Below are 26261 nucleotides of genomic sequence, written 5' to 3'. Positions count from 1 at the left end.
TTTATTGGCCTATCACTGACTATTCTCGTGATAAAGAATACAGTAAAGTATTTTACTCTTTTTAAATTACAGTCTCACAGACAAATTTCGCAAGCTTGAGCTATGTTACTTTATTCCAACAATAACAACCAATCGACATTGCTACTACTCGTCTAAAACTATAAAATCGATTAACAACGAATTAGTTCTCAATAACTCAATTTTTAACATAAGCAAGTAGTCACTTTAGATTATCGAGACCGAATTATAACGGAACACATCAAGTAACCTAACTTTATCCAACTATAGAACTCCAACTGATTCATGTACGTAAGCACAAATCATATAGAATCAACAATTGGTATGAAGATCTACCAGGGCGCAAATACTAAATTTATACTGTATCATTCACGGTGTATTTGTACTGTGACATGGCCATATAATTATAAATTGTTTACTTATTTTATTGCACTTGAATTAGCATTTACCATATTCATTGCAGGTCTTTAACTTTATTGCTACATTGCTAGTAATCATTTAATACAAACGACTTTGTAAGTAGCGTAAGAAAATACTTTCTAGCAATAATAAAGAGGCTGGTCATGACAAGCATATTCAATTTAAAATAGAAGAATGTAAATTATTGCCTTATATAACATACACAGACATAATGTTTAGTAAAATAGTGGTAATGTAATTAATAAAATCAAGATAGTAGCAATAAAGTAATTGATGAAGTGAAGGTAGTTGCAATAATGCAATTCATAAAATCAAGAAAAGAAATAGGAGTATTTCAAGGTGTTTTGTATGTGAAAAGCTAAATCTATAAAAGAAATTTGAATAATTTTATAGCCGTGTAAGCTGATTATAATATTAACTTAAGAAAAACTTTTCGTTCAGATTGTGTTTAATAATCCCTTTCGAAAATATATTATTTAAGCGCATTTATACTTAATATTATTTTACGATAGATATATACATGACGGTTAGATTTTGCATTTATTCGATAACAACTTGTTAGCTGTTTTCCTTAAAGCAAGAGTCCTGTACCAACTGAATTATGTGTACAATCATAAATATTCTGGAAGAGAAATGTAGCAGACCTCCGCTACCAAATTAAGATACTTATTCGTATATAGTAAATTTGTCTGCGTCAAATAATTCTAATTTAAAAGAAATCTGTAATAATACATAAGTTAATGGTTATCAAGTTTGATTTATACTTTTCAAAAATACTTCGAAACTATCCAATAAAACAATAAGATCCTTTCAATATCGATGTCGGGAACGAACAACACTTTAGTCAATTTTTTGCAATTGCTTTGCATTCGAGCAAACAAAGTTTCTGCCAAAATGCAGACTTGCCTAATTTCGCAGACTAGCTGCTAAGTTTTTGATTAACTTCTCGTAGTTCGATTATGTCGACTACTTATAGAACTTGCTAAAGAACGCTCATGATGATGACTAGATGATGAAAATTGATCAGGATCAACTTGACGAACATAATAACTATCATTCATCACTTCTTCATCCCATACCATGGATTGGTTTTCTAGTGAAGATAAAGATTCGGATTTTTTGGAATCACTTGCTAAGGTTAAGTTAGGGCCCGTTGGACTAAAATCAGGTGAGATTGGAATTGACTGGCGAGAAAGATATTGGCGCTGTTGACGACCATGCCTACCACTATATACGCTACTAGTAGCCGCTGAAGTATTCTTAGGACTTCGACTACGAATTCCATCGGTATTTAGAGGCGATATGACAAGCCTGACAGGATGATCAATGCTATTACTAGTTTGGCCATCATGGTTGGGAAGAGATACTGTCAACGATCTAGATGGAGTTAAAGATTTCATTTCATGCTCTTCTTTTTGAAATTCTTGCTCGGATGTAGTATGATTAGTCACTTCCAAAGTATCTGTTACGTTATAATTGCCACTGGATGCACTGCAACAAGTTTCTATAATATAGGATAATTTGAATAATTCTTTATGGACTAGAAACTCTTGAGACCAGCAGATGGTATACATGAAATTGAAGAGACCAATTAAGCACAGCAAGATAGCAAAAGAGACCGGGAAGAGAAGATTGGTCGATGGCTTAGGCTGGAAAATAAAACCAGCCGAGATGATAGCCAAGACTAAGAAGATCATATTGATTAATGTTGCAGAAAGCAGTTGACGGATTGACTGCGATTCCTTACTACTGAGATGTGAGAAAACATTGTTTGTATCTCTTAAAAGTTGGATCGTTGAGCCATATAAGTAGAAATTGACTAATGTTACAACAGCAATTGGAGTAATTAGGAAAACGTAAACTTCCGTTTGCAATCGAATAACACAGCTACTATAGAACCCCAATAAATTCATTATAACCATCAACAGCAAGCGAAAATTTTTGCCCATGTAACAAGAAAATTTGAGTATAGACAAGAATTAGAGCTGGAACATGAAATTTAATGCATAGTTTAATGGTTATGTTAACTTACAATTGCCGATCTTGGTAGCTGCCATTACTTATAAGAATGGCTGCACCAACGCCTGTAGCAACGAAAGGTGCAACTAAAAATAGCGAAGCAAATAACGTTAGACCTATCGTATGATTTTCTTTAGATAGTTAAAGTAATATATCTGAAATACGTATGATTTTAACTGTTGCTTTAAATCTGGATCAAACTTACCCCAACCAATACAGGAATAACGTATGTGAGTTAAAAATGCATCTCTACCTTGCAAGGTATGATTTACAATATTGCGCAAAGCTAAATTATGAACCAACATCCATGCTATCGATGAAAGCAGCATAAAATTTAGCAATGATTCGGCAATAGAGCAAAAAATTGGCAATTCTGTTAAGCGCGATGTTAGTAAGAATGTGCTGGATGTTATAATTTCCGTTATCCATATGTTTAGTCGGATTGGAATTGTGCGTAGAGTAGCAAAATTCGACGGATTTGCAAATTGGCTGGTGGAGGAAAGAAATTCCACACAATCCATAATTTAATTGACATTTTTAACGAAATGATATGAAGTGTAAATAGTCAAAATGGAATTTGCAATGAAAAAAGGTAAATTATTTGTTCCTCAAAAATGGACATTATTCTCTTACCTCAATATAATGTAGATTAAAGTGATTATTAAATTAAAGACTATTCCAATGGTAATCAAAACATAAGTAAAGGACTGCAATGGACGAATATGGAAATGTTGCGCATTGTCCGGCCATGCTAATCCATTATTGCTTTTATTCTAAGATAGTAAAATTAAAATTAGATTAAGAAAATGGATGTTGTAATCATTCGATAGTATAGACAGAAAACAATTATTCAAATACGAGTATTTATGCCAAATATAGAATATTAAAGAATTTAGTCCTTACTCCATGTAATGCAAATATAGCCATATGTTTACAAGAAGCGACAAACTTAGAAGGACTTTGTTGACAAATTGATGAAGACCAAGTAGGCTTAACAGCTAAATAGGAAGATGAAATTTGATTAAGAAAAAATTGTAAACTGGCGGCATAATTGTAGTATCTCTGTTGAACTTACTTTTATCTGCTTGCGTTTTGATTCGAAAAGACGCTCTTAGCTGTGATATGGTTTAAAGCAAGAAGTTAGGTTATCATAGGTGTAACAGAAGATCGTGTTACCATGCCCTCGATTGTAACCTTTAGTTAATATTTATTCTATATCACTAGCAGGATTAAATTTGGCTAAAACTACCATAAATCATACATTAAGTACCGGTATTTACTCTGCTTTAATTTAATGTGAAAGTTTCAAAATTACTTTGAAAACTTTAAAAAGAAAGCAATTAATGCTACTCAAGTAATAAATATCATCGATATCATGCATGCCGAAATTTTAGTTTAACTAGATAAATCTGGCCGTAGATCGAATTTTACCTTAGTCGATTGTGGTCTTAAAATAACTGTTAATGGAGTTGTTGAGTTTGTTATAGCCACACCATCTGTAATTTATAATAATTTGCGATACCATTACAAAAATTTGTAATCAGGAAAAATGTGAAATTTATTTCTAGATATTGATATACTGAATGTTTTTCTCATATTGTTTTTCTGCTATTGCATTATGTATACAACTGACCTATTCTCGCTATTAGTACACTTCCTGATAACTGATAGTTTTTTCTTTGTATAGCCGATAATGGAAATAAATTAGTATTTCTTAGGATAAGAACTTGCAGACTTTTAGTTCCACGAAGTGGAAATGCACTTTGTAGAAAAGTTTTCGGAAGGTAAATTCCTGCAGTTATGCTCTAAAAATGTGAGAAAGAAATCCTCTAATTTCGATTACTAATAAGTGCTGGTTTAAACTGGTAAACTATTTTTGTTACTGTTGCTGTCTATTTAAACTTCAAATCGTCGAGATTATTAAATATTTCGTATTTCGTTAATACATCATTACAAACAATTTGAACTTAAATAGATTGAGTCATCAATCTACTAGCTACCGAAACAAAATTTGGTTATAATTCTGTTACTATGTATCAATTATTTTTCAAGGACAAAAGAGAACTGCTAACGTTTGATTTAGACTCTGATTAATAATCTTAAAAGCATATGATTAGTTTACATTATGTTTCAATACTTTAATATATATATGTAGCAATCATTTTATTTAAGTTATTTTAAATAGCTAGAAAAGCATGCCTTATCGTTGAAGAAGTCTTCAGTTAAGTCACCACGATTAAGCTGAAGGTTTTCGCTTGTAATTTTATTAATTACTTTCTGGCCAGATTGCAATAATAAGACATATAGAATACTTTGAAATTGATTGTCGAGATTGAGTTGAATATTTGCTAGTGCAAGATTATCCAGAACAAGTTGATTAAATTTGATACCAGGCGAAAGAGGGGCAATATAATTTAGCAATCGCTGTAACACATTGATCATTCTAAATAGTAATTGATAAAGTAGCGGTTATAATAACATTGTCACACTTTTATTTATAAAAATAGGGTATCATTAAACCAGCTTTTCTTAGCTGAATATAAGCATTTAATATTTTATACCTTGTACAGGCATTATGTAAATCTTGAGCTTCAGTTAAAGCACTAGTTTTACTAGACATGAAAAGATTGATTGCATTTATAATTACCATCATAACCTAAAATAGCAGATAGAAGCAAGATAATTGTGAATATTCTAAACATTTTTATATTATTAGTTACCAGTAATGGATAAGCCATGCAAAAACTTACATTCGTATTGCTCTTGGCTACTGTTTGCAAGTTTTCTAAGATCAACGAGCTTAAGTAGACATCAGTGGGTTGAACAAGGGAATAATGTTGAATGATTAATTTTTGAAATTTAGTCCCAACCATAGTAGCTGATGCATCACCGTTGACAATAATCTATTGAAGAAAATAGTTGATTAATTATAATCATTGATAGTGGGAATGTTGGTATTCAATTGAATTCTACTTATTAAATCGTACTGTAGTGATTGCATTTGACTAATAAGCTATTCTTGACAGAATTGATCATTAATCTTGTTCATAGTTCCATACTTAATAAGTTTACAAATATTAGACTACAAAATTTCTAAAATGTAAGTCCGTAATATTTACATCCTATAGGATTACAAAGTTTCCAGATAGTAATTAGTGCAATATTAAATACTAACAAGAAAACTGTTAAAAGTAAATTCTGTACTAACTAACGAGTTATTTCATCGCTAATATCGACAATTTAGTAGTATCAAATGCAAATTGGAAATAACTAATTAGACATGTAACGAATAAACTCTCAAAAATAATTACCCGGGATAACAGAAATAGCTGTTGCGTAAGAAAATATTGGAATTGACAATCGCTATCATCCATCAAGTTCCAGGCGCCATATTTCGTGCAGCTTCGACGAACTGTTGCTTGCTGAGATTCTGAACTTTGCTGAGAGTCAAATTGTGCTCCTTTCGGACAAGGTAAATGCACAGTAACTTGTCCCATCGTCTGTGGCCAGTTAAATGTACCCTTATCGCTTTGCGTCGTAGAAGCATTACAAAATTTAACACCAGAACTGGCTACATAAATCTATTTAAAAGGATAGAGTTCAAATAAACTGTATTAGCAGAAAAAATTGTATACAAATATGAAGTAGATTGTCATTCGAAGGCTTGGCATTATGCTATTTTAGCTAGTTACAAATCGATACTGAGTATAGCTAACTAAATAAAGATAAAGCAGGGAATGAATAGCCTTTCTTTGGCGACGCTATTAAACAGGTGTAAATTTGATATCTACTATTTATTGTTTTGTCATCGTCCTTTTTAAAAATATGATAGACACTGTAGCGATTAATTACCTGTGTTTTCGCAACTGATTTACCAGCTTCATTTCGAAATTCACATATATATTGGCCAGCAGCACTTGAGTCAATAAGATCTAGAGTCAGTGTCGTTTCTACGGTATACGTATAAATTTGACTATAATTTTTAACTGCCGTATGGTTAATAACTCTAGCATTTGGTATTTTGTGCTTATGGAATAACCAAGACATTTCAGTACTATATATATCTCCACTCGCTTGACACCGTAAAGTAATTTTATCTCTATGAAATAGTAGTTGACTGTCTGCAGGCTTGGATTTCATTGCAGGTGGACCTAGAAATGATAAATTGCAAATTTTAAATTTTAAGTTTTTCTAATGCATTCAGATAAAAATATGAGAGATGATGAAAATGAATTAATAACGTGATAACTCCATTTCACTGTTTCTAGACTCACCACACGCTAAATCTTTCCAAGTTAAACTGCTAAACATTCGATCTTGAATAGAGTAAGGTTGACTACATTTTGCGGACTGCGATAGAGACAAATTAATCCGAGTTGATTTTACCCATGCCATCAACCAACGCAGCCGACAGTCGCATGTTAGCGGATTGCTATCGATATTACTTTAATTTAAAACAAAATAGAATTAATAAATATTCAGTATATCTTTAAACAAGTACTAATGTGTACTACCAATTTCCAGGATATTAATAATCGTCACATGAATCTCATCAAAAATTATTCTATTAGACTGGGCTATGGCATAAAATGTGCCGTGATAGAATTGGATTTGACATCTGAACTGCTAATTGTAATTGCTAATTCCAATTTTCTGACAAGTATAGATAATGTAAATGGTCTTGATGCTACTTACAGAAATTTGAGAGAGTCTAAACGGCTAAATGTTTGTAGCGGCAATGTTTCTAGAAGATTATTTGTTAAATTTCTAGAAAAATGATAATATACGAATAAGATATGCAGCAAAATAATCTTTTAAGGAACGTAGATCTAAGTAAATTCACCACTGATACTTACAGTGAGGTTAATGCTTTAGCATTGTAGAATGTATCCGCATGCAGATACCTTATAAAATTTCCGGACAAATCTCTACAAGTAACGAATTGAAACCATATGAGATTATAGTAACGATTAGATAGTGCATCTAGGAAATCTTACGGTAAAACTGTGACAAAGAATTATTTTGGAAAGACAAAGTCCTGTACTCTGTCCTCATTTTATCTTAACGACAGCATACGTTGCTATGAAAAACTGACAAAGTGAACATCGATAATTGCCAAAATGATGTAAAGTAAACCAGAATAGTCGGCAGGTAAAGTACTTAAATATATTGTAACCTTAGATATAGACTAACATCAATTCAATCATAGCAAATAAATGATATAACTTACAAATATTGTAGTGCATTAGAATGGATAAATAGCCTTGGTGGAAGACTAGTAAACTGATTTTTTCGTAGTATTCTTCATCATACGCCAGATAATTATTCATTAATTAAGGAAAGTAAAATGAATTATTAATGAAATAAGTTCCGTAAAGTTCCTTATAAACTCTCATCCGAATTACTGAAATTATTTGCTATCGTTGCCGCCATAATTAGCGAATTAAAGGAATTTAAATTAGGATAATTTAAAATTACAATATTTGACTTACAAATTTTTCAGGCGCTTGCAGTTAGAAAATGCTTTACTTTGTATTCCTGATAAAAAGCTGCCTTCTAAATTACTGAAAAAAAGCAATAAATAGACTAAGGCCTTATAGTCTCCTTATGGAGCAAATTTAAAAATAAGAGTAGATTACTTAAATTTGGTTATAACATGATAGATGAACAAAATGTGCGGTAGTTCTGCTAGCGATGTATTAACAGTTACGTAATATAGAAACATCGCCAAGTAAAAAGAGAACTAACGTGCTAAATGTAGTATAGTATGTTGGATAAGTATCGTAATTCTAGTCTCGTAAATTTTTCTAGCATTTACAGCTGAATATTGTTAAAATCTATAATAGTATATTACTGTCTTATAATTCACTGTATTATATAGATCAAGAAAGTTGTATCTTCATTAAGACACTTTTGTTGTTTAACCATTATTTCGTCAGTAATTAATTCAGATCATAGAGCATTATTGCCAGACTATGTTACCGAAATTAATGGTCATCTCATATGAAAGTTGAGAATAATCTACAATCAATTACTTTATGCAGATTGGATGTTAACTCCAGAATGCCCCATGTATGGAAATTATGTAATCTGGCTATTTGTATTAGTCATTCAGATATCTAAGTTCGTAAATCCTACAGTCTTCATTGGGTAATGGCAAGTAAGATCATCATTTAGTTCATGGGAAGGTTTCAAAGTTAATGGTATTAACTAGGACTTATCAGCTAGTATAAAAGCTGATACAGAAATCATGCTATATTATGTAATAAATAATAGTCTTGAGGAGCTATACTTGATGCAGGCAACAAAGTATTTCTTTGCAGAAGAATAGTATTCTTTATAGTGCAGATTATTGCAGGTTCAACTAAGAAGTCTTCGCTCTTGTGGAATTGAGGTCAAAACCATACATCTCATTCTACTATTATTACGACGAGAATGACCTGTGAATAATTTACTATGATGGCGAGAAGGATTGGGAATGTATGTTCATAAGGCAAATATTGGAATCTGTTATATTCGACCTAGCGGATGGGATTAAAATACTAAAATTTGTAGCAGTTTAGATATTGATGTAGATCTAAGACAACTGTGAACTGCGTGGTGTTTATTTCTAATTCACGGTATCTAATGTTCTTTAATAACAGTCGATGAAACCTAATGAGGCTTGATGATGATTAGATGTCTTCATTATTACTACTCTTATAATTGAAACTAAAATTGGATCTTTAGGCGGTTGAAATAGATATAAAAATAGAAGTTGAAACATATTATGATATACTCCAGGCTGTTAGCTTAAAAAAATGTAGAAAGTCTACTGACTGATTTCGAAGTCAACTTATTAGAATCATTGTAACAACCGCTTAGGAAATAAGTAAATTTTTATATACAAATAAGAACAGATACAAATGAGTAGCAAGGCAAAACCGATAAATTAAGCTAATTCCCCGGAATACCTTTTTTTATATTTTTTCTCCTTATGTTATAATCTACTATACCATAAGCTGTGATTAATTAATTCATACTTACATATAGGTTACTGCAGTTAAGTTAATAAATGCTTGATCTTGAATTTCGTGAAAATTATTTAAAGACAAATCCCTATAAGTGTAGAAAAGTATTAATTCATTAAATCATCGTTCAACAGTATGTTACTAGATATTAAGCGACTATTCTTAGTGATATCAAATGTGCAATATGCTTAGAAGGAATTCAAGCTGTAGGTTGTTTCTACATTCATATTGCAAATATTTCTGATAAATTAAGCCACCTTAGTCATGAGTAAAGTATGCTAATCATACAACGAAAATCGCTTTTCTAAAAATAGCTATTTTAGAGAACTAAGCAGCTAAGAATGGAAATTATCTCGCCTGATTTTGATACCTTTCTCATATAATTATTTATCGATTACGGAAACTTTAGTGGATTTTGAGAATTACTGCGAGATAACTCATAAACTGACTGAAAAATAATAATTCTTCGTATAAGTTTTATTTAGATCTTATCTATTTAAGAACTTACAAAGATCCAATCGTTGATGCAAATGGCTGTTCGAAAACGGGCATGATACGGATAGAAGTACTTCGACATGAAACATTTCTCGTTAGTTTATTACGTATGCCACCATTAATCCTAGCTTGCTGCAGTATTGAACAATTACAATTTAATGCTTGTAGATTTGGCGGACATTGGCCATCCACCAAGGATAGCTTAAGGTATAAACTAATGAGGAATAGTAGAAGCTGATATACCCAATTGATATGAAAATCCATCAGGAGATCAATTGGGTTAGGTAGATTAGAATCGTAAAAGTAGGATAGGTGTTTCGGAATAGTTCATGAGGCAAAACTAGCTTCCAGAGATAAATTGTAAAATAAATATACTAAGGAGATGAGCTAGTCAAGATTTTCTTGATCAGTTCCTATTTTATGAGTCGTTTAAATCTTGAATATCCGTTTTAGAGGCAATCTTTTTTTCTCCTTAGAAGCGTAGGATATAGGACATTCCTAGTGGTAGTTAGATTTGCAATAGAAATGCAATCCTCTTATTGGACGGCAATACGCTTCGATCTAGTAACTTCAATTTAATCAGAGTAAATTAATTGACTTCATAGCGATAGAAGATAATGCCACCTGTAGATTGATAAGATAGGACAGAAATAAAGTTGAGCAAAATTGCTATAGCTTCACATCCAAAGCGAAAACTCTTAGAAGCCTTTGATGTATTTTCAATTGGTAAATTGACAAAAAATTGACCGCCTTTAATCACTTTTAGAGTATCTGACACCGTTTCAAATGAAATGAAATTGCCGTGAAGCTGTTAAATTATAATCTAATAATACAAATTCTTCATTCAGCTGATGTTCAGTATTAATATAACGCTTTTAGAGTAAACTTTCCATCAAAGATAGGAATACTTGGATTTCAGAAATGTCTATACTAACTATGAATAGTTATGAACATGTTCTTCCGTTGTCAAAATGATTTGGACGATGTCATGAGAATGAGCAGATAATATTACTGACTAATGGATAATAAGATAATGGATTCGAACCAATCTATTTTGCATATCAAAGCCAGTCGTTAATAATAAGGATAACAAAGATCAGAATGAGAAAGGTGTGGTTAAATAACAATTAATCATGCATTTGGTAATAATATAATAGTTTTCTGATACTAAGATGCTTTAAATTAGGCCTTCTTTACATTAAGCATCATAATTAAAACGTCTTTAGTAATTAGTGTTGATGGCCAAGTAGCTGATTACTAATGGTCCCTTGCCGATCAGCCTTAGTTCTGTATAGAATCAAGTGAATGGAGAATTTTATGCATCACCATTTTATTAATCATGCTTATTGTTTATAGATAACATAGGATTATGCTATAATGTAAGAAAAAGAACTAGTAGCTTACCAATTAAATTATAATGATCCAGTTTACATTAATAAGCAAGAAAACGTCAGGGTACTTGTGGTATACTGTCACAAGGATAGTAAGGTCAGCCACTAAGAATGATATTGTTTTAACGTCGTCAGATGAATGATAGTACTAAAAGGATTCAGCTGCAAAGTCACTAACATGTTTCATGCTGCAATAAAACTGTGCCATATGTAATTTCTCGTAAGCATATTCTCACATAACTTTTTAAGGATTTGATTAGACCTTATACTTGCTGGTCATATAAAAATTTAGAGGTGTATTCTTGTGCATTGTATTAGGATAATTTACTCCCCCGTAGCATTTTTATTGCAATATTAACTGAATTTCTAGGCTAGTTTGCATATTCTATACCTGTAATTGGATTAGTATAATTATCATCGTTCCTTCATGGATGCCTCAAATTAGAAAAATAATGTAAAAAATTTAGCATATCTAATTAAATGATCATTTCCAGTATTAATCAGAGAACCTAACTCGAAACTATCTACGGAAGCTACTCGACAAGAATGAATGAAAGCTATATTTTACGTTTATGCAAGGCAATTAGATTATATTATCTCTTATCAATAAGAGAAAAAACTTGATTGAATACTTGATTCAAAAGGATTTATAAAACTAAATAAGTTAATATTACAAGCTTTTTTAAGTTTATAATGCTTCTGCTTCCATAAGTATACCAGTATTTAGCATTTGGGTTAATTTTGATGGCATCTAATGTCATGATAACTGTATGATACCTATGTCACAAAACAGCTTTGCAGCAAGATAACGTAATGTACGATCAATAAGTCAATTCCTTGAACCACGTATCAAGTAACGATATCTGCACTATCAGAAACACTTTTGCTCTACTAGCAGACTACAAAAAGACTTAGACGCCTCATATTTTACGTTAAACATTAAGTTTGAGAATCCTCTTTATTACACGATATACTGCATTTATATACTATTCCTCAATAGTACACGAGTCATAGTTGGTACGACTAACTTTGGAATCATTCACTGAATTAGATATTAATTTTAGCTACTGCTTCCTTAATGCAAACAACAGTATTTACGAACATAGAAATCTGATAACTAATATAGAATAGATAAATTATGATATGTCTTACCACGCAACATTTCCATGATAATTTACAATCTACCATAAGTAAGTTACAATCACAATGATTTGAACTGTAAGTAGATGATTTGCATTCCCTATTATAACTATTAATTCAGTATGTGTATATATATATGTCTCTGTCATAAAAAGTCAGTGCTATATTAAAACACAGTATATCCGAATTAGAAGTTAACTAAATGAGGATAGGCTAACAGAATTATCCTAACATAGATATTTCTACTCTAATACAGTATATAAGACTGTCACAACCTAATACGAGATTTTTATTAATGATAAAAAGATTGAGAGTAGGAATAAATGAGAAGAAATTATAGTCGACTACATTATTTGTAGCAACCTTACTTAAAAGTGATTGCTTTGCGCCTTATCTTTACAATAAGCAAAACAATCCACGTATTCTATTAAGAATAGATTGAATGAAATTATATCCGATTTCTATGTTCATAGTGACCTGATAATTGAAAGCATAGCAATCCTTATTTTCTATACGTTACTTAGCTGCAACCGCCTAAAAATCTAGCCGATTCGATCAAGTCATCCGTATTGTAATAATATAATCGATGTGTGAACATTAGCATTAAACAAACAATCTTTGATTCGCTCCATACTCTTATTTAATTACACAAGCAAAATGTACAAATGGTTATTTTAACACTTGAACTGATAGAGAGTGTCATTTGGTGTGTGATAGTTTGAGGGACTAGTATACCGGTAAAAATATAGACTGTCATTGTGTGTGCAGATTTTCATAAAATGGAAGCAGATACTTAAAAATATTTAAAAAAATAGAATTGATGATTTAATAATAACCAACATTTTTGTTATTGAAACTTGTACTAAGGCATAAAGTTCCTAATGGTTAAGGATTGATTGATAAGAGAATTATATTTTACGCCTATCGCGTTGCTATGGTTACTGTCCTGATTTATTTGACGTCACACTGACTTAGTAATAGCTTAAAATGAGCATTTTGACTATTAAATACTGTTACTATAGACTACAATAATTCATAGTTATAGTCACTTTGGCTGCTATGATGATGCTGGAGATAATAACATTACTTGATAAAAACATTTATAGATATTTCTCTTGTATCATACAATACTTGCAGCGATGTTATCTCATAATTGTAACATTTATCATTTTCTTAGGCTAATAGAAAGTCCGAGCGGTCGGAGAAGTTGCTATTTTGGAGAATAACAAAATGACGTACTAGAAAATGGAAACTTTATTAATATTATCAGATTGTAAGGATCATTATTAAACTAAACAGTTATCTATTATTTAATAAATATGCGCAAAAACCATAGATAAATTAATGTGAACTCATTCTTAGATTAGTTATCTTATGAAAATTGTGCCACGATAGCTATGCAAAAGTTACTCCGTAACAAGCAGATAATTTATTGTAAAAGTAATAATGGAGGAAAATTTGTGAGTAAAACTAAAATTTTTGGAATTCTAACACTAGAAAATTAAAGGGAGGTACCTCTGTTACGGAGCAAAGCACTGTACTTGCTAATTAAACAGATTTCGTTAGTATTAAGCTAATTGATCATATTGGTAATTGATAATTGAAATTAAGAATATTAATAATGTCTAGATTGCTAGACAACAAAGGCATAATTGTATTTTACAATTAATCAAACTGCCTACGTAAATTATGACTTACTCACGAATTTAGGAAAATCCTAATCTTCACCTTCTATCTTAAGCTAAGGCTTGAACTGCTTTTCTACTGAACTACGCCACTTTTTATATGCTACGCAGAGCAGTTGGTGGTACCAGACTAGCAAATTACTTTTCTAAAGCATTCCAAACGAGCTGGAAATTAAATACATATGATCTGATAAATTGTACTCTAGATTCCCAACATTTCTAAATATACAAACTATGCTTTTCTACGTTATATAATATATAACTATAAAAAAGACTAAGACGGACTAACAATCTTAAATTAGCACCTAGATCGAAACGTTCCAGTTTACACTGTATTCAATAGCAAAGTAACACTATTTCTACTGTATTTTTTAATCAAAATTGGCTACAAGTTTTTACCTTGATAAGAGCATGAGTATTATACTGACTAAATATATCACATAAATTACAACCTAATATCGTGAAATTCTTATCAAAATTGTGCTATAAAATATTTTTTGTTCCAATCCGAATAATGAAGTCGGGTTTACGATATTAAGTTAAATCTTCCGTAGTAAAATCAAATTAAGTTATTTTAAAAATACATTACTTATTAAAATAATAAAATGCTTGAAGAAAAATTCTAAAAATAAACCTTCACTGCATGAAGTAATGTGGAAGTATCAACATTGCAACTATTACAACTATTGCAACTAGCAAAATCAAAGGTAAAATCAGCAGTATTCATAGTTTTGAAAGTAATAATAGTCCCATGAAGTATCCTATGGCTAGACAAAATGGTGAGATTCTAACTGAAATAATTAACGAAGCATCCAAATAATGTTTGCGGCGCGATATTTCGGGTAGCAAAAATTAAATCGTATCTATATTTGAGAAAAACATAGAATACTTCTATTTTTCAAAGAGAAACTAAAATTGCGTTACAATCTTAATATACTACGCTTATGCTAATTACATCCAGCGTAATAGTCCATAAAATATCGAATGGCTGTAAGAAATAGGTGAGGCCGTAAGTGAAATAAATATCTAGACATGACAAACTATGTTTTCATCTAATGCGGACAACGAAATTATTTCTACAGTTACGAACAATATAGAATACTTAGATTCATATTTTTTTAAGAATATACTAGAATCACAATGTAATCTCAATACCCTACAATTAGACTAATTATATCCAGCTTATAGTACCAGTTGTACTTTATACTTTCGAGCTGATTAAATCTGACACTGAAATTGTGCCAAGCTTAAACTACATCATGATGAAGTCAATATCAGATAGAACTTGAGAAAAGTATTTGAAAATAATTATTATCTAGCTGCTTTCCTGATATATATGGTATGATACTTAACTTATTAATTCTCTAATATAATGATTTTTGGTACCATCATATTAACCACAAGAGCAACAAAATTAACATAAAATGTAGCATATGAACTTATCTAGACTATTCAATAGTATTAATTATTAGTCAATAATTGCTTAACTGGTAAAGCTGTTTCAAAGCATATTGACGTAAAATTAAACATTTTATCATTGATTCGAAATAACTAATGGAAAAAATTTAATTTCGCTATTTGATGATTTACTACGCAAGATTTTAAAATATCAATCGAGATATATTCACTTGAAACTTGGTATAACAGGGATAGAAGTAAAAGAATTACTTATATAATCTCGTCGAAATTTGGATGATTATGATACACCGTAATAAATAGATACTAGCAGAACGCTCGACTTACATAGATCTAGTAAGATACAACCATTTGGAAATAATATCCTAACGTGAACACATTAATTACGTATTAGAACTGCAATTAACTTTAAGTCACACTTTTCATTTACGATAGCATATGGCATATAGTGGTTTTATCGTATAACAATAGTCTTAGATACATATGTTACGTCAAAACCATTTAAGAACAAAATCTTTGTCAAATAAAATTTTCATTGCAACACAAGACGAAAATTTAATATCTAACAATTAGACTTTCATGCTTAAAGCTCTATACCGAATCAAATGGTAAGTTACCAGAAGTAAACAAATGCTTTACCGTATATCTCAATATTTAAAGTGATTAGTTTCTAAATCTTAGCAGATTGTTGATTTTCGAAACTATTAAGAACATAGTAAAACTTAAGTTAAAGTTCCTATGAGGAAAATGATTCTAAAATGTATTTCAACAGAATCATGTTTAGAAGCAAGTGCTTATAATATAGATAACGCTGGGATAAATGCCGAAATATAGTCTGCAACTATTAATTCTCATGCAGGATTCATCTAATATAAACAAAGCAATACTATAAGGTGCAATCGCTATGTTTTGGGTGTATTTCAAATTTTCATTTTATAAAGGCCTCATAGTACAGACCATTATTTAAAACTTGTATGAAATTGTTGCATTTTTGTACATCGTCGAAAGACAGCAAAGTAAATTTGATTTTAAAATGTTTTTATGATAATTCTATACATCACGATTAGAAAGACTAAATATTGGAAATGGTTTCTTTTGGAGAAAAGGGATATTGAAATAGATACATTTATCACTAGCATAACGATATAATATGTTCGACAATACGCATATATAAACTTCATTAAATCCAATACTATAGATTAGTGCATTACACAAAAGTGTAGCATGGATTCGAAATTTATACACGTGTAATCAAATCTACATCCTGAAAGAATCCTAGCTGATAAGAGACATTCATCGCGTATAAATTTTTTCGTGCTTTATGGAAATGGTCGCATTGTCGGTACAACTATAAATACTTGATCTTGAATTCTTGACATTTACCCAAAATTTTCGCTATTGAATCATACACATTCTGGTTTTTGTTCTGATATCAACATTCTAATTAACAAAAGAAAATCGATGTGTGTTATCTGAAGAAGTAGCGATTAATTTTATAAATTGCCAAGATCATTATCTTATAGTTGCAAAATTATAGTAAGATAAAAATAATAATCTAAACAACTGGCATTTGAGCTTATTTTAATCGTCTATAACCAATTTTTGGTTATATGGCAACTATTTTAAAAGGCTACTACACTACCATCCGATTGCCATTAATCGCTTTAAATCAACAGTTGCATATAGTCTAACTAAAAATAAGTAAATGAAGCTTAGATATAGATTTCTAACCAATCCTGAACCATGATCAGCCGCTGACTGCTTTTCATCTACATTGTACACACGAAACGGAAAAAGATTGCTTAATAATTTTCAAAAAGTATATATCTATTGCAGTGGTAAAGTTAAACTCTTTAACCTATTTCAGGGATATCATTAATTGAATTTCTAATAAATTGTAATTTTAAAACTTAAATATGTATTATTGATTTACTCACCTGCCATATTAAAACTATTGCGATCGCAAATTCTTTCGGAATTGGGTAAGATTACGGCTTTGTCGGCTGGCATGATCAGTAAAAGCAAAGATTAAACGAATATAGATCATAAGAATTACAGTCACTCGAAAAAAGATTTGGTGATAAATGCTACTTAATAAATCAATCTTAACAATTTCTATTTTCCTGAACCTTTTGCTGGATAGGCCGGAACACCAGATAAATAGAGGTAGATTGAACCACGCTGCCGAACTCTGTTTCGAATTTTAACTGATATTTGGCTTACACTAGCTGAGGAATTGGGTTGCATCAGTTTGCGATTTAAACTAGAAATGATATCATTTGTTTCGCGAACATTTGGGTGATTGATTTCAAATATTTGTAGTTGAATATCGAGAGATTTTTGATACATCAAAGAAGCATCAGCATATTTGCTTTGATCTTCGTAAGCTAATCCAAGATTATGATATGAATTAGCTAGAATCAAGTTATAATTATATCCCATTAATTTTATTCCAATTTTGATCGATTTCTGGTACATTGATATAGCAACTTCATATTTTGACTGTCTAGCGTATACATTTCCAAGACCATTATAAATGATGGTAGCAGTTAAATTGTTAGTTCCTAAAGTTTTAGTTACAATATCTAGAGATTTATGGTACATGGAGAGGGCATCCCTATACTTGGATCGATAAAAATGAATGTTAGCGATAGCATAATACGACTGAGCTACCGCTAAATCTTGATTTCCAACTATTTCTAGCCGAATGTTGAGAGCTTCTGTATAATTAGATAATGCATCCTTAAATTTATGTTGCATAAAATATCCATCTGCCAGTCCATGATACGATTCAGCAACATGAAGATTTTTACTACCTGCTGTATCTAACGCTATGTCTAGAGCTTTCTCATAGTACTTCAAAGATTCTTTACTTTTCAGTAAATACTTATAGATTCTCCCAATATAATTAAAAGTATTGGCAATATCGATGTGATTATCTTCTAGTAGTTGCTGTTGAATTTGGAGGCATTTTTCAAATGCGGTTAAAGCATCTAGATATCTAAAGTTATCACAGTGTAGTTTTCCAATATTTAGATAATTTTTAGCTACGTCTAAACTGTTATTACCCAACAGTTTTGATCTAATATGGAAAGCACTTTGATACATATGCAAAGCCTCTTCATATGAAAACTGATATTTATATAATAGCCCCATTATTTCTTGTAGCTTAGTATTATTTAGATTATCGGTTCCTAATACTTCAATTTGAATTGCTAACGATTTTCGAAACATATTCAAGCCATCTTGATATTGAAACTGTTTGGTATGGATGAGTCCAATATCATAATAGAGAGAAGAAACTCCTAAACGATAATCTCCTAAAATTTCGAATCCTTCGTTGAGAGATTCCTGATACAATAATTGAGCTTCTTGGTATTTAGTACGATGCTGGTAGGTGATACCTATTTTATTATTTACTTCATCGCTTGGAGATTTTTTATTATCTACTATTCCTAAGCGAATATTTAATGATTTCTTATACATAAATAGAGCATCTTTATATTTCAATTGTTGGAAATAGATTAAACCGAGAGCATAATAAATATCAGCAATTTCTGATCGATTATTTCCCAGTTTTTCTAATCTTATGTGTAAACATTTTTGATACATTGAAATAGCTTCTTGATACTTTTGTTGATCGATAGAGAGACGTCCGATAAAATAATACATAGAAGCTGCCTCTAATGCATCATGACCTGAAATTTCTATATGTATTTTTAATGATTTTTCAAACATCGATAGAGCAGAATGATACTGTAACTGCTGATAATAAACGAGTCCCAAGCATAAATAGGAATATGCCATATGGATATTGTCATTTCCTAAAACTTCCAATAAAATATCTTGAGATTTTTGATACATTAATAAAGCATCAGCGCGCTTGGATAGTGCAAAATAAGCAAGTCCAACATTGGCATAGGATCTTGCACTACCTAAAGTATTACTTCCTAATAATTCCAAAGTAACTTTTAGCGATTTTTGATACATAGAGAGTGCTTCTTTATATTTAAATTGATACAAATAGACGTTACCGATGCCATCCAATGACTTTACTATTTCAATATTACTATTTCCTAAGATTTCTTGTTTAATTTTAAGCGATTTTTGAAACATTGATATAGCGTCGCTGTGTTTTAATTGATAATGATAAATATTTCCAATGTAATTGTAAGTAATTGCTATACTTAAATTATTATTGCCTAGATTTTCAATCTTAATCTGGAGTGATTTTTCTAATAGAGATAATGCCTCTTTAATTTTGCCCTGATGAAAGTATAAATTACCCAAATTATCATAGATAGGAGTACTATTGATATTATTGCTCATGGATAATTCGTTAATGATACTGAGAGATTTCTTAAACATCGCTAAAGCATATTCATAATTGTATTTATAGAAATGAAGTAGACCAATACTGTTATAAGATTGAACAATGAGTAAATTATTATTTTTGTACATTTTCAATCGAATATCAAGAGATAACTGATATAGAGAAAGAGCATCTTCGTATTCGTATTCATACTGTATAGCATAGACATTAGCGATAGATTGGTAAGCTTCAGCTACAAATAAATGATCCTTTTCCAGTAGATCTAATCGGATTGCTAAGCATTTCTTATACATAGATAAAGCATCTTTAAATTTAGATTGGATGAAGAAAACTTCTCCTATTCCATGAAAGGTATCAGCAACATCTAAGCTATGCTCACTGACAATTTCTAATTTTATAACAAGCGATTTATCATAGTGGGCTAATGCTTCTTCATACACTCCATTTTTTCTATTGATACTGCCTAAACTATCGAAACACCTTGCTAATCGGATTTGATCGTCCATTCTTTCTGCTAATTTGACTGCCAGATCGCAATATTTTAGTGCCTGAACTAATTGATGTTGCTCTCGGAAAGTTGATGATATATTGATGTACAAATCACATAGTAGTCGATCTTGATCAATGCTTTCGCTATCTAAACCATTTACTGTTTCCATTGCTTCCATGTAATGTGATCTAGCTTGATGATGACATCCCTGACTAAAAGCCTGATGACCTTTTAGACAAAAAGAATGAATCTCATCCTTTACCGACTCTAGAGTTGTGTCCATATTCTTCCTTAGATTGGTCGATTACTTAGCTGAATAGAATCTCAACTGGTTTATGTTGGCGACACGCGAATGAAATATCAAGCGATAGTAAGTGATATCGAATAGTAGTTTCGATAACGCAATTAACAAAAATAAATCTTAAAACATTTATAGAGATATAGACTAAATAAAAATTATTCTATTAAAATAATGATGCGAATTTTGATAATCACTTGCACAAGTACATAGAATCAATGTATGAAATGAATTTCAGTTGACTTTGAGAGTAAATTTCAAGTTTAAAGTTGGTGATGCTGATAATTTTGCAATCAAATTTGTTGAAATCTTTTCTAAGATTAATTCTGTTGACTTTTGTAGAACAACCCAAACCAGGTAATAGATAGGATAACGAAATAGTATTCTGTGGATATGGATATTAATACTTACACCACCAACATTGCAATGTGACTTTCAGTTATTTCACAGATTGAAATTAGGAATTGCAACTTATATTAGCATAGAATGTAAGTCCTAACTTTCATCTTTTAATGCAAACTGCATATGGCAAACTTTCATTTCTTTAGAAGATATATATATACACCAGGCAAAGGATGAAAGTAATTATTTCTACCTCATATAAATTATTCATCAGAGCATAATTAACACCTGGAACAATACTTTATAAAAATAAATATTAACGTCTATAAAGTGGCGAATTAAGATGAGATTACCATGACGATAATTGTAAATACCTAAAATAACGAAAAGACAATCATTTTCCATTCATAACGACATTGTAACTAATGAGCAGGAAGTTTCTGCCTTTGGACGTCATAACTATAGTAAGACTACACAAAGTCAATAACACAGTACATATTTTACCTAGGGTTTAAATATACGACTGTGTTGAAGAATTAAACATTCCGTTACAGTATAGATTACATAGGATTAAGTCTTTTTTCATGTAAATCGCTGAAAGGTAGTAATTGAATTATTGCCATTTCATCGTCAGCATTCTGATTCAGATTGAATAAGATCCGATAAAAATATTGCTAAGTATGTTTTTTATAAACCTATAAACTTAATAATTTACTATATGAAATAATGGCTCTCAGAGTAGATTTAAATGTATCAAAGAAATTGGAACGTTGTCCCTCCACCCAAATAGTAATAATAAAGGGCCATTTTAATTTTAAGTCTAAAAGATAACTAGCAATAAATTGCTTCCATGTACAGTTATTTCACCTAAACAATTGTTTATTTTAAGTAATGCCAATCAGAAGGATAAATTTATTCGTAAGTTTGTTATGACCTAAACATAATAGTTTCGTGACAGTTTTCCCTATTGATCTTTCCATGGATTATAGACAATTATTCTTATTCTAGTTTATTACTTAATAGAATTATCAAATCAATTAATATTTTATATCTATACATAAAATACCTTTAATACTTTATGTAACATTATTAAAACAGAATAATAGTGTTTTACACAATTATTCGATTCCTGTAAAAACATTAGAACTTACATTATAGCTTTTAAAAACAAATAAATATTTATTAGCCTTAAATATCAGATATTTTCGTTCGTGTTCACAGTAATTTATTACGTATTTAGAATGAAATAGTAATTGAACACATTGTTACACCTTTAGAATACTTGCCTATCTTATGCATGTCTAATATCTTATAGATAGATGTTTGTTAAAATATGTAGCTATATGAAGCTTAGCAATAGGATGAAGTTTAATCTGACTGTAGCCGAATAAAATAATTCAATAGATAATTTTGCACCATAGTTTTAATAGCGTCATTTGAACTGAAACTATCACTAATTACGTACTTTGGTTATTATCATCTACATAACAATATTATTGTGCTATATAAGACTTTGTATACCTACACACAATGATTCAAATGCAAAACAAATGTTAGCCTGCTTGTTATGACCTTATATCATTCATAAATTAGGAATAGGATAGTCTTTTTGAATACCAATTACAGAACTGATAATTAATTAGTCAAAATAAAGTTAAATAAATTCATCGCAAAAATGAGGTATGAAATGGATAGATTATTAATCCGCTAAAATTCTTAAATATTCTACACATTTCTAATAATAATATACACGTAGTAATTTTACATTATTGGAATATATAAAAAGGAGAACTAAAAAATTGTTTAGTTTACTCCAGTTGTTATTTTTCTTCTAAATCATAACGGCATTAAATCGATATTGTTGTAGATATTCCCTTATTTCTACAATATCGGGTATGTTCTCATTTAATGTATTATAACAATAGAACAAAATCTTTTATATATGGATGATAATGAATTCTAGCAAATAGAAATTTAAATTGCAGCAAGTGCTAGCTATTCTTTTAGCATGTTCCTAAAAACCCTCCCTAAATTTTCAGTACAAATTGAAAATTGAAAGTATCTAATCAATGGATAGAATTCAAATATCATAGAAATATGGGAAATTCTTAAAAATCTGAACAATTTTATATTTAAAAGCAGTATCGATTGATTGGCTGCTTGATTGATTAATTGGTTTTACTTATATTTATCAAATCGCATTGCAATTTTAGTACGATTAAATTTTAATTTCAACTAGAGCTTAATTAAAAATATGGTCTTAAGATATCGAAAGTGACATGATCAAAATAGCTTCCATAGTCCCTAATTGTTATAAACCAGTGAAATGCCAAGTCAATATACGAACTAAATGTTCAATATTATTATAAGCGCTGTATGTATACTAGCACAATACGCTATATTTTCAAATTATAATTCTAAATGGGATTGATATCCTTATAACCGGAATCTATATATAAGGTATATACTAATCGAGTATCAATATAAATTAAAGTAGTTCTATACAGCTAAATAATTATGCTATTTCTTTCCGTTACCGTAAGAGATTATTAATAATTCACCTTTAACGGCGTAATTATTTATAATGGAATAAAGTAATATAAAATGAATGACAACAATAAGTATCAGTTTCTGTTGACATTTTTAACCTATTCAAAGAACAGATATCAATCAATATTTTATAAAGGATCGAGATCTAATTTCTTTCTGACAGCGGCGAATACATACTCATCACTGAACCTTTTATTGTACGTTTAAATATCTCACCTTCTAAGGAGGATTGCAATCCCATATTGTTAAGAAAATCATCACTATACATATTGAACTATCTACCAATAGATTATTTGTTCATTTGCTGCTGCTCAGAAATATCTTTTCAGTTTTCTTCCTAAGCAGGTTATTTCTCAAAAACATCAAATACGATATCATTCTATTTCGATTCTTGCGATATTTAAATAGTTTTCTGAATCCTATATTATACGTACAGCGATAAATAAAAATACTAATGTATTTCCATCTATTCATGTAGCACAGTTTTAATTTTACAACGTTATTGATTACAAAAAATACGATAGTAAAGTTGAGTTTTGATGCCATTATTTGCCAGCAAATTTACCTAAATTATTACAAAAAGTATACTTTGAAGAATATTAATATTTTTTCCATTTATTACTATAAAAAAAATTAGACTAATTGCATCTAAACTTATATTTAAGGCCGTATACCACATGATGATACAGTAGACCTTGAATTATTTTTATTTATACCTTAATTCACATTTTGCTTGAGTTTCCTTTCCTGCCATTAAGATGAGTTGCATAGACCTCTAGCAAGATATATAGCAGCATAGTTAAAATCTTAATTAGCACTATTACATGCTATAATATGAGTTAAGTGAAGAGTGGCTGTGTTGCAATAACAGTTGTAACAATTCTGGATTGAAAAAATTGAGTAGTAGTTTTGTTATATATCGTCTTTATTCCTAACAACAACTAAATTAAACGAATATAAAGAAGCTAAGTTGGCTATTGTCATAGGCTTCAACCCAACTTCTAGGTAAAAGTCAGGAAGAATTCGCTACTACTACCATGATATCTACATACTACTATCTAAAAACCTAACAAACGGAACTATACTGCATTTATTTTCGTTCGAGGAAAAATGGCAATATTCCATAGAACTTATTCTTCGTCATTCTATTAGAATTGACTTGTTTAAACTAATAAATAGGTGCATAAATGAACAGCTTTCATCACAAAAATACCAAATTAGCCTAATTAACTTAATTAGGCAACTGGATCAGTTAGTATCACCTTAGTGACGGAATTATTAATTGAGGCAAATCTAATTTTCAATAATATATGTAACGTTCTTATTTCAAATACTGCATCCTTTATGTCGTCTTTCCGCGATAAATTAAATATTAACGAGTACGATATCAGTATAATATCTTTTATTATAATAATTAAAAGAGAACAACTTCAATATTTCTTTAAAGGTTTCAATAAAAAGAGAATATAATAACTTTTACAAAATCCTTAATTAGAAACTAAGTCTTTTAACATGTATCCAAATTTGTATTTCATTTATGGAAATTTGTAACAAATATGGGATTATATTGAAAATACTAAGATATTAGTTTATAAATACGTTGATGGTTACTCGGCTAATAATTTAGAATCTGAAAATTTTTATATCTAAATTCAGAAATCAGTTATTGTATCTTTAGGCTACACTTGAATCATATTTGAGTATCCCAAGTAACTTAGTCAGAATAAAATTTGAATCGTTTTTAGGAAATAATGCTCTTGAAATTGCAACTTTATCAATTAGTGCACATTTCGTCAAATTATCAATTTTATTACTATAAGAATTAAAACTCAAGTATAGAAATTGTTCCTAATCAATTGATTTTCGTATCTAACGTCTAATATTGATATAGTATAATACAAAATTTGTTTGTTATAAACTAAACCATCGTTATGAACCCATATTGCAAGATTATAACAAAATAATTAGTCTTGGCCATTTGAAATTGACGGCTAAGTATTGATTGCTTTTGCATTTGGAGATCAGAACTCTAAGTTATAAATATTGTTAAATTTAATATTAACAATTACATTCAACTAAGATATATTGAAAAATCTTGCAGGATTGAAACTTACATCAACTAATTTGCTAGAATGTTGAAATATTTTTTTACCTATTGCATTATACATAATCTTGATTCTCGCGTTTTTCTATTTTTCTATATTTCATGAAATGAAACTCACAATTAGATCAGCAGTATGTATTGAGTTCAATAAGGAGCAAACTAAAAAGACACATTCCTATAATAGTAACTAAATCAAAATAAGATATAAGGAAGATTCCATAAATTGACAGGTGCAGATTCAGGACCGTAGTCATCAGAGATTAACATGATACGTTTCAGTGAGAAATTAGTTTTTTAGGGTGCTTTAGTATATATGATTAAAGATTTTTTACTGTAAACTAGTAGATAACACTAATCCCTAAATAGTTATGATACGAATGATTAAGATAGAAAGGTAAAATTTTTCAGACTTAGAAACGGCACACATCCCTGTTCTTCTCTGGCAGCAGCAAGGACGTGCAGGACATTATGAGATAATATATATTTACAATGATCCCAGCATCCAATTTTTATAAAGATTTTACTGCATCTATAGTCAATGTTTAAAAAA

General features: G+C 30.1%; 2 protein-coding genes across 2 annotated transcripts; both read right to left on the bottom strand.

Moving 5' to 3' along the window:
* Nucleotides 1-1376: 1376 nt before the first annotated feature.
* Nucleotides 1377-10226, bottom strand: TRIADDRAFT_60710 (uncharacterized protein; the record flags this gene model as incomplete). Its single annotated transcript, XM_002116651.1, has 19 exons — nucleotides 1377-2328; nucleotides 2471-2543; nucleotides 2663-2946; nucleotides 3091-3230; nucleotides 3361-3455; nucleotides 3533-3572; nucleotides 3889-3953; nucleotides 4091-4262; nucleotides 4732-4900; nucleotides 5019-5113; nucleotides 5208-5360; nucleotides 5769-6038; nucleotides 6310-6608; nucleotides 6732-6901; nucleotides 7153-7224; nucleotides 7314-7385; nucleotides 7950-8021; nucleotides 9484-9555; nucleotides 9976-10226. 19 exons carry the CDS (start codon nucleotides 10224-10226, stop codon nucleotides 1377-1379), a joined length of 3516 nt encoding a protein of 1171 aa, XP_002116687.1.
* A 7006-nt stretch (nucleotides 10227-17232) lies between these two features.
* On the bottom strand, nucleotides 17233-23875 carry TRIADDRAFT_60709 (uncharacterized protein; the record flags this gene model as incomplete). Its single annotated transcript, XM_002116650.1, has 4 exons — nucleotides 17233-17285; nucleotides 17532-17597; nucleotides 17724-20645; nucleotides 23824-23875. 4 exons carry the CDS (start codon nucleotides 23873-23875, stop codon nucleotides 17233-17235), a joined length of 3093 nt encoding a protein of 1030 aa, XP_002116686.1.
* Between the last annotated feature and the right edge of the window lie 2386 nt (nucleotides 23876-26261).

The sequence above is a fragment of the Trichoplax adhaerens genome, genomic scaffold, assembly GCF_000150275.1.
Source record: "Trichoplax adhaerens TRIADscaffold_17 genomic scaffold, whole genome shotgun sequence".
In the NCBI taxonomy this organism is placed as follows: Eukaryota; Metazoa; Placozoa; class Uniplacotomia; order Trichoplacea; family Trichoplacidae; genus Trichoplax; species Trichoplax adhaerens.
This window is presented reverse-complemented; position numbering and strand designations above follow the sequence as displayed.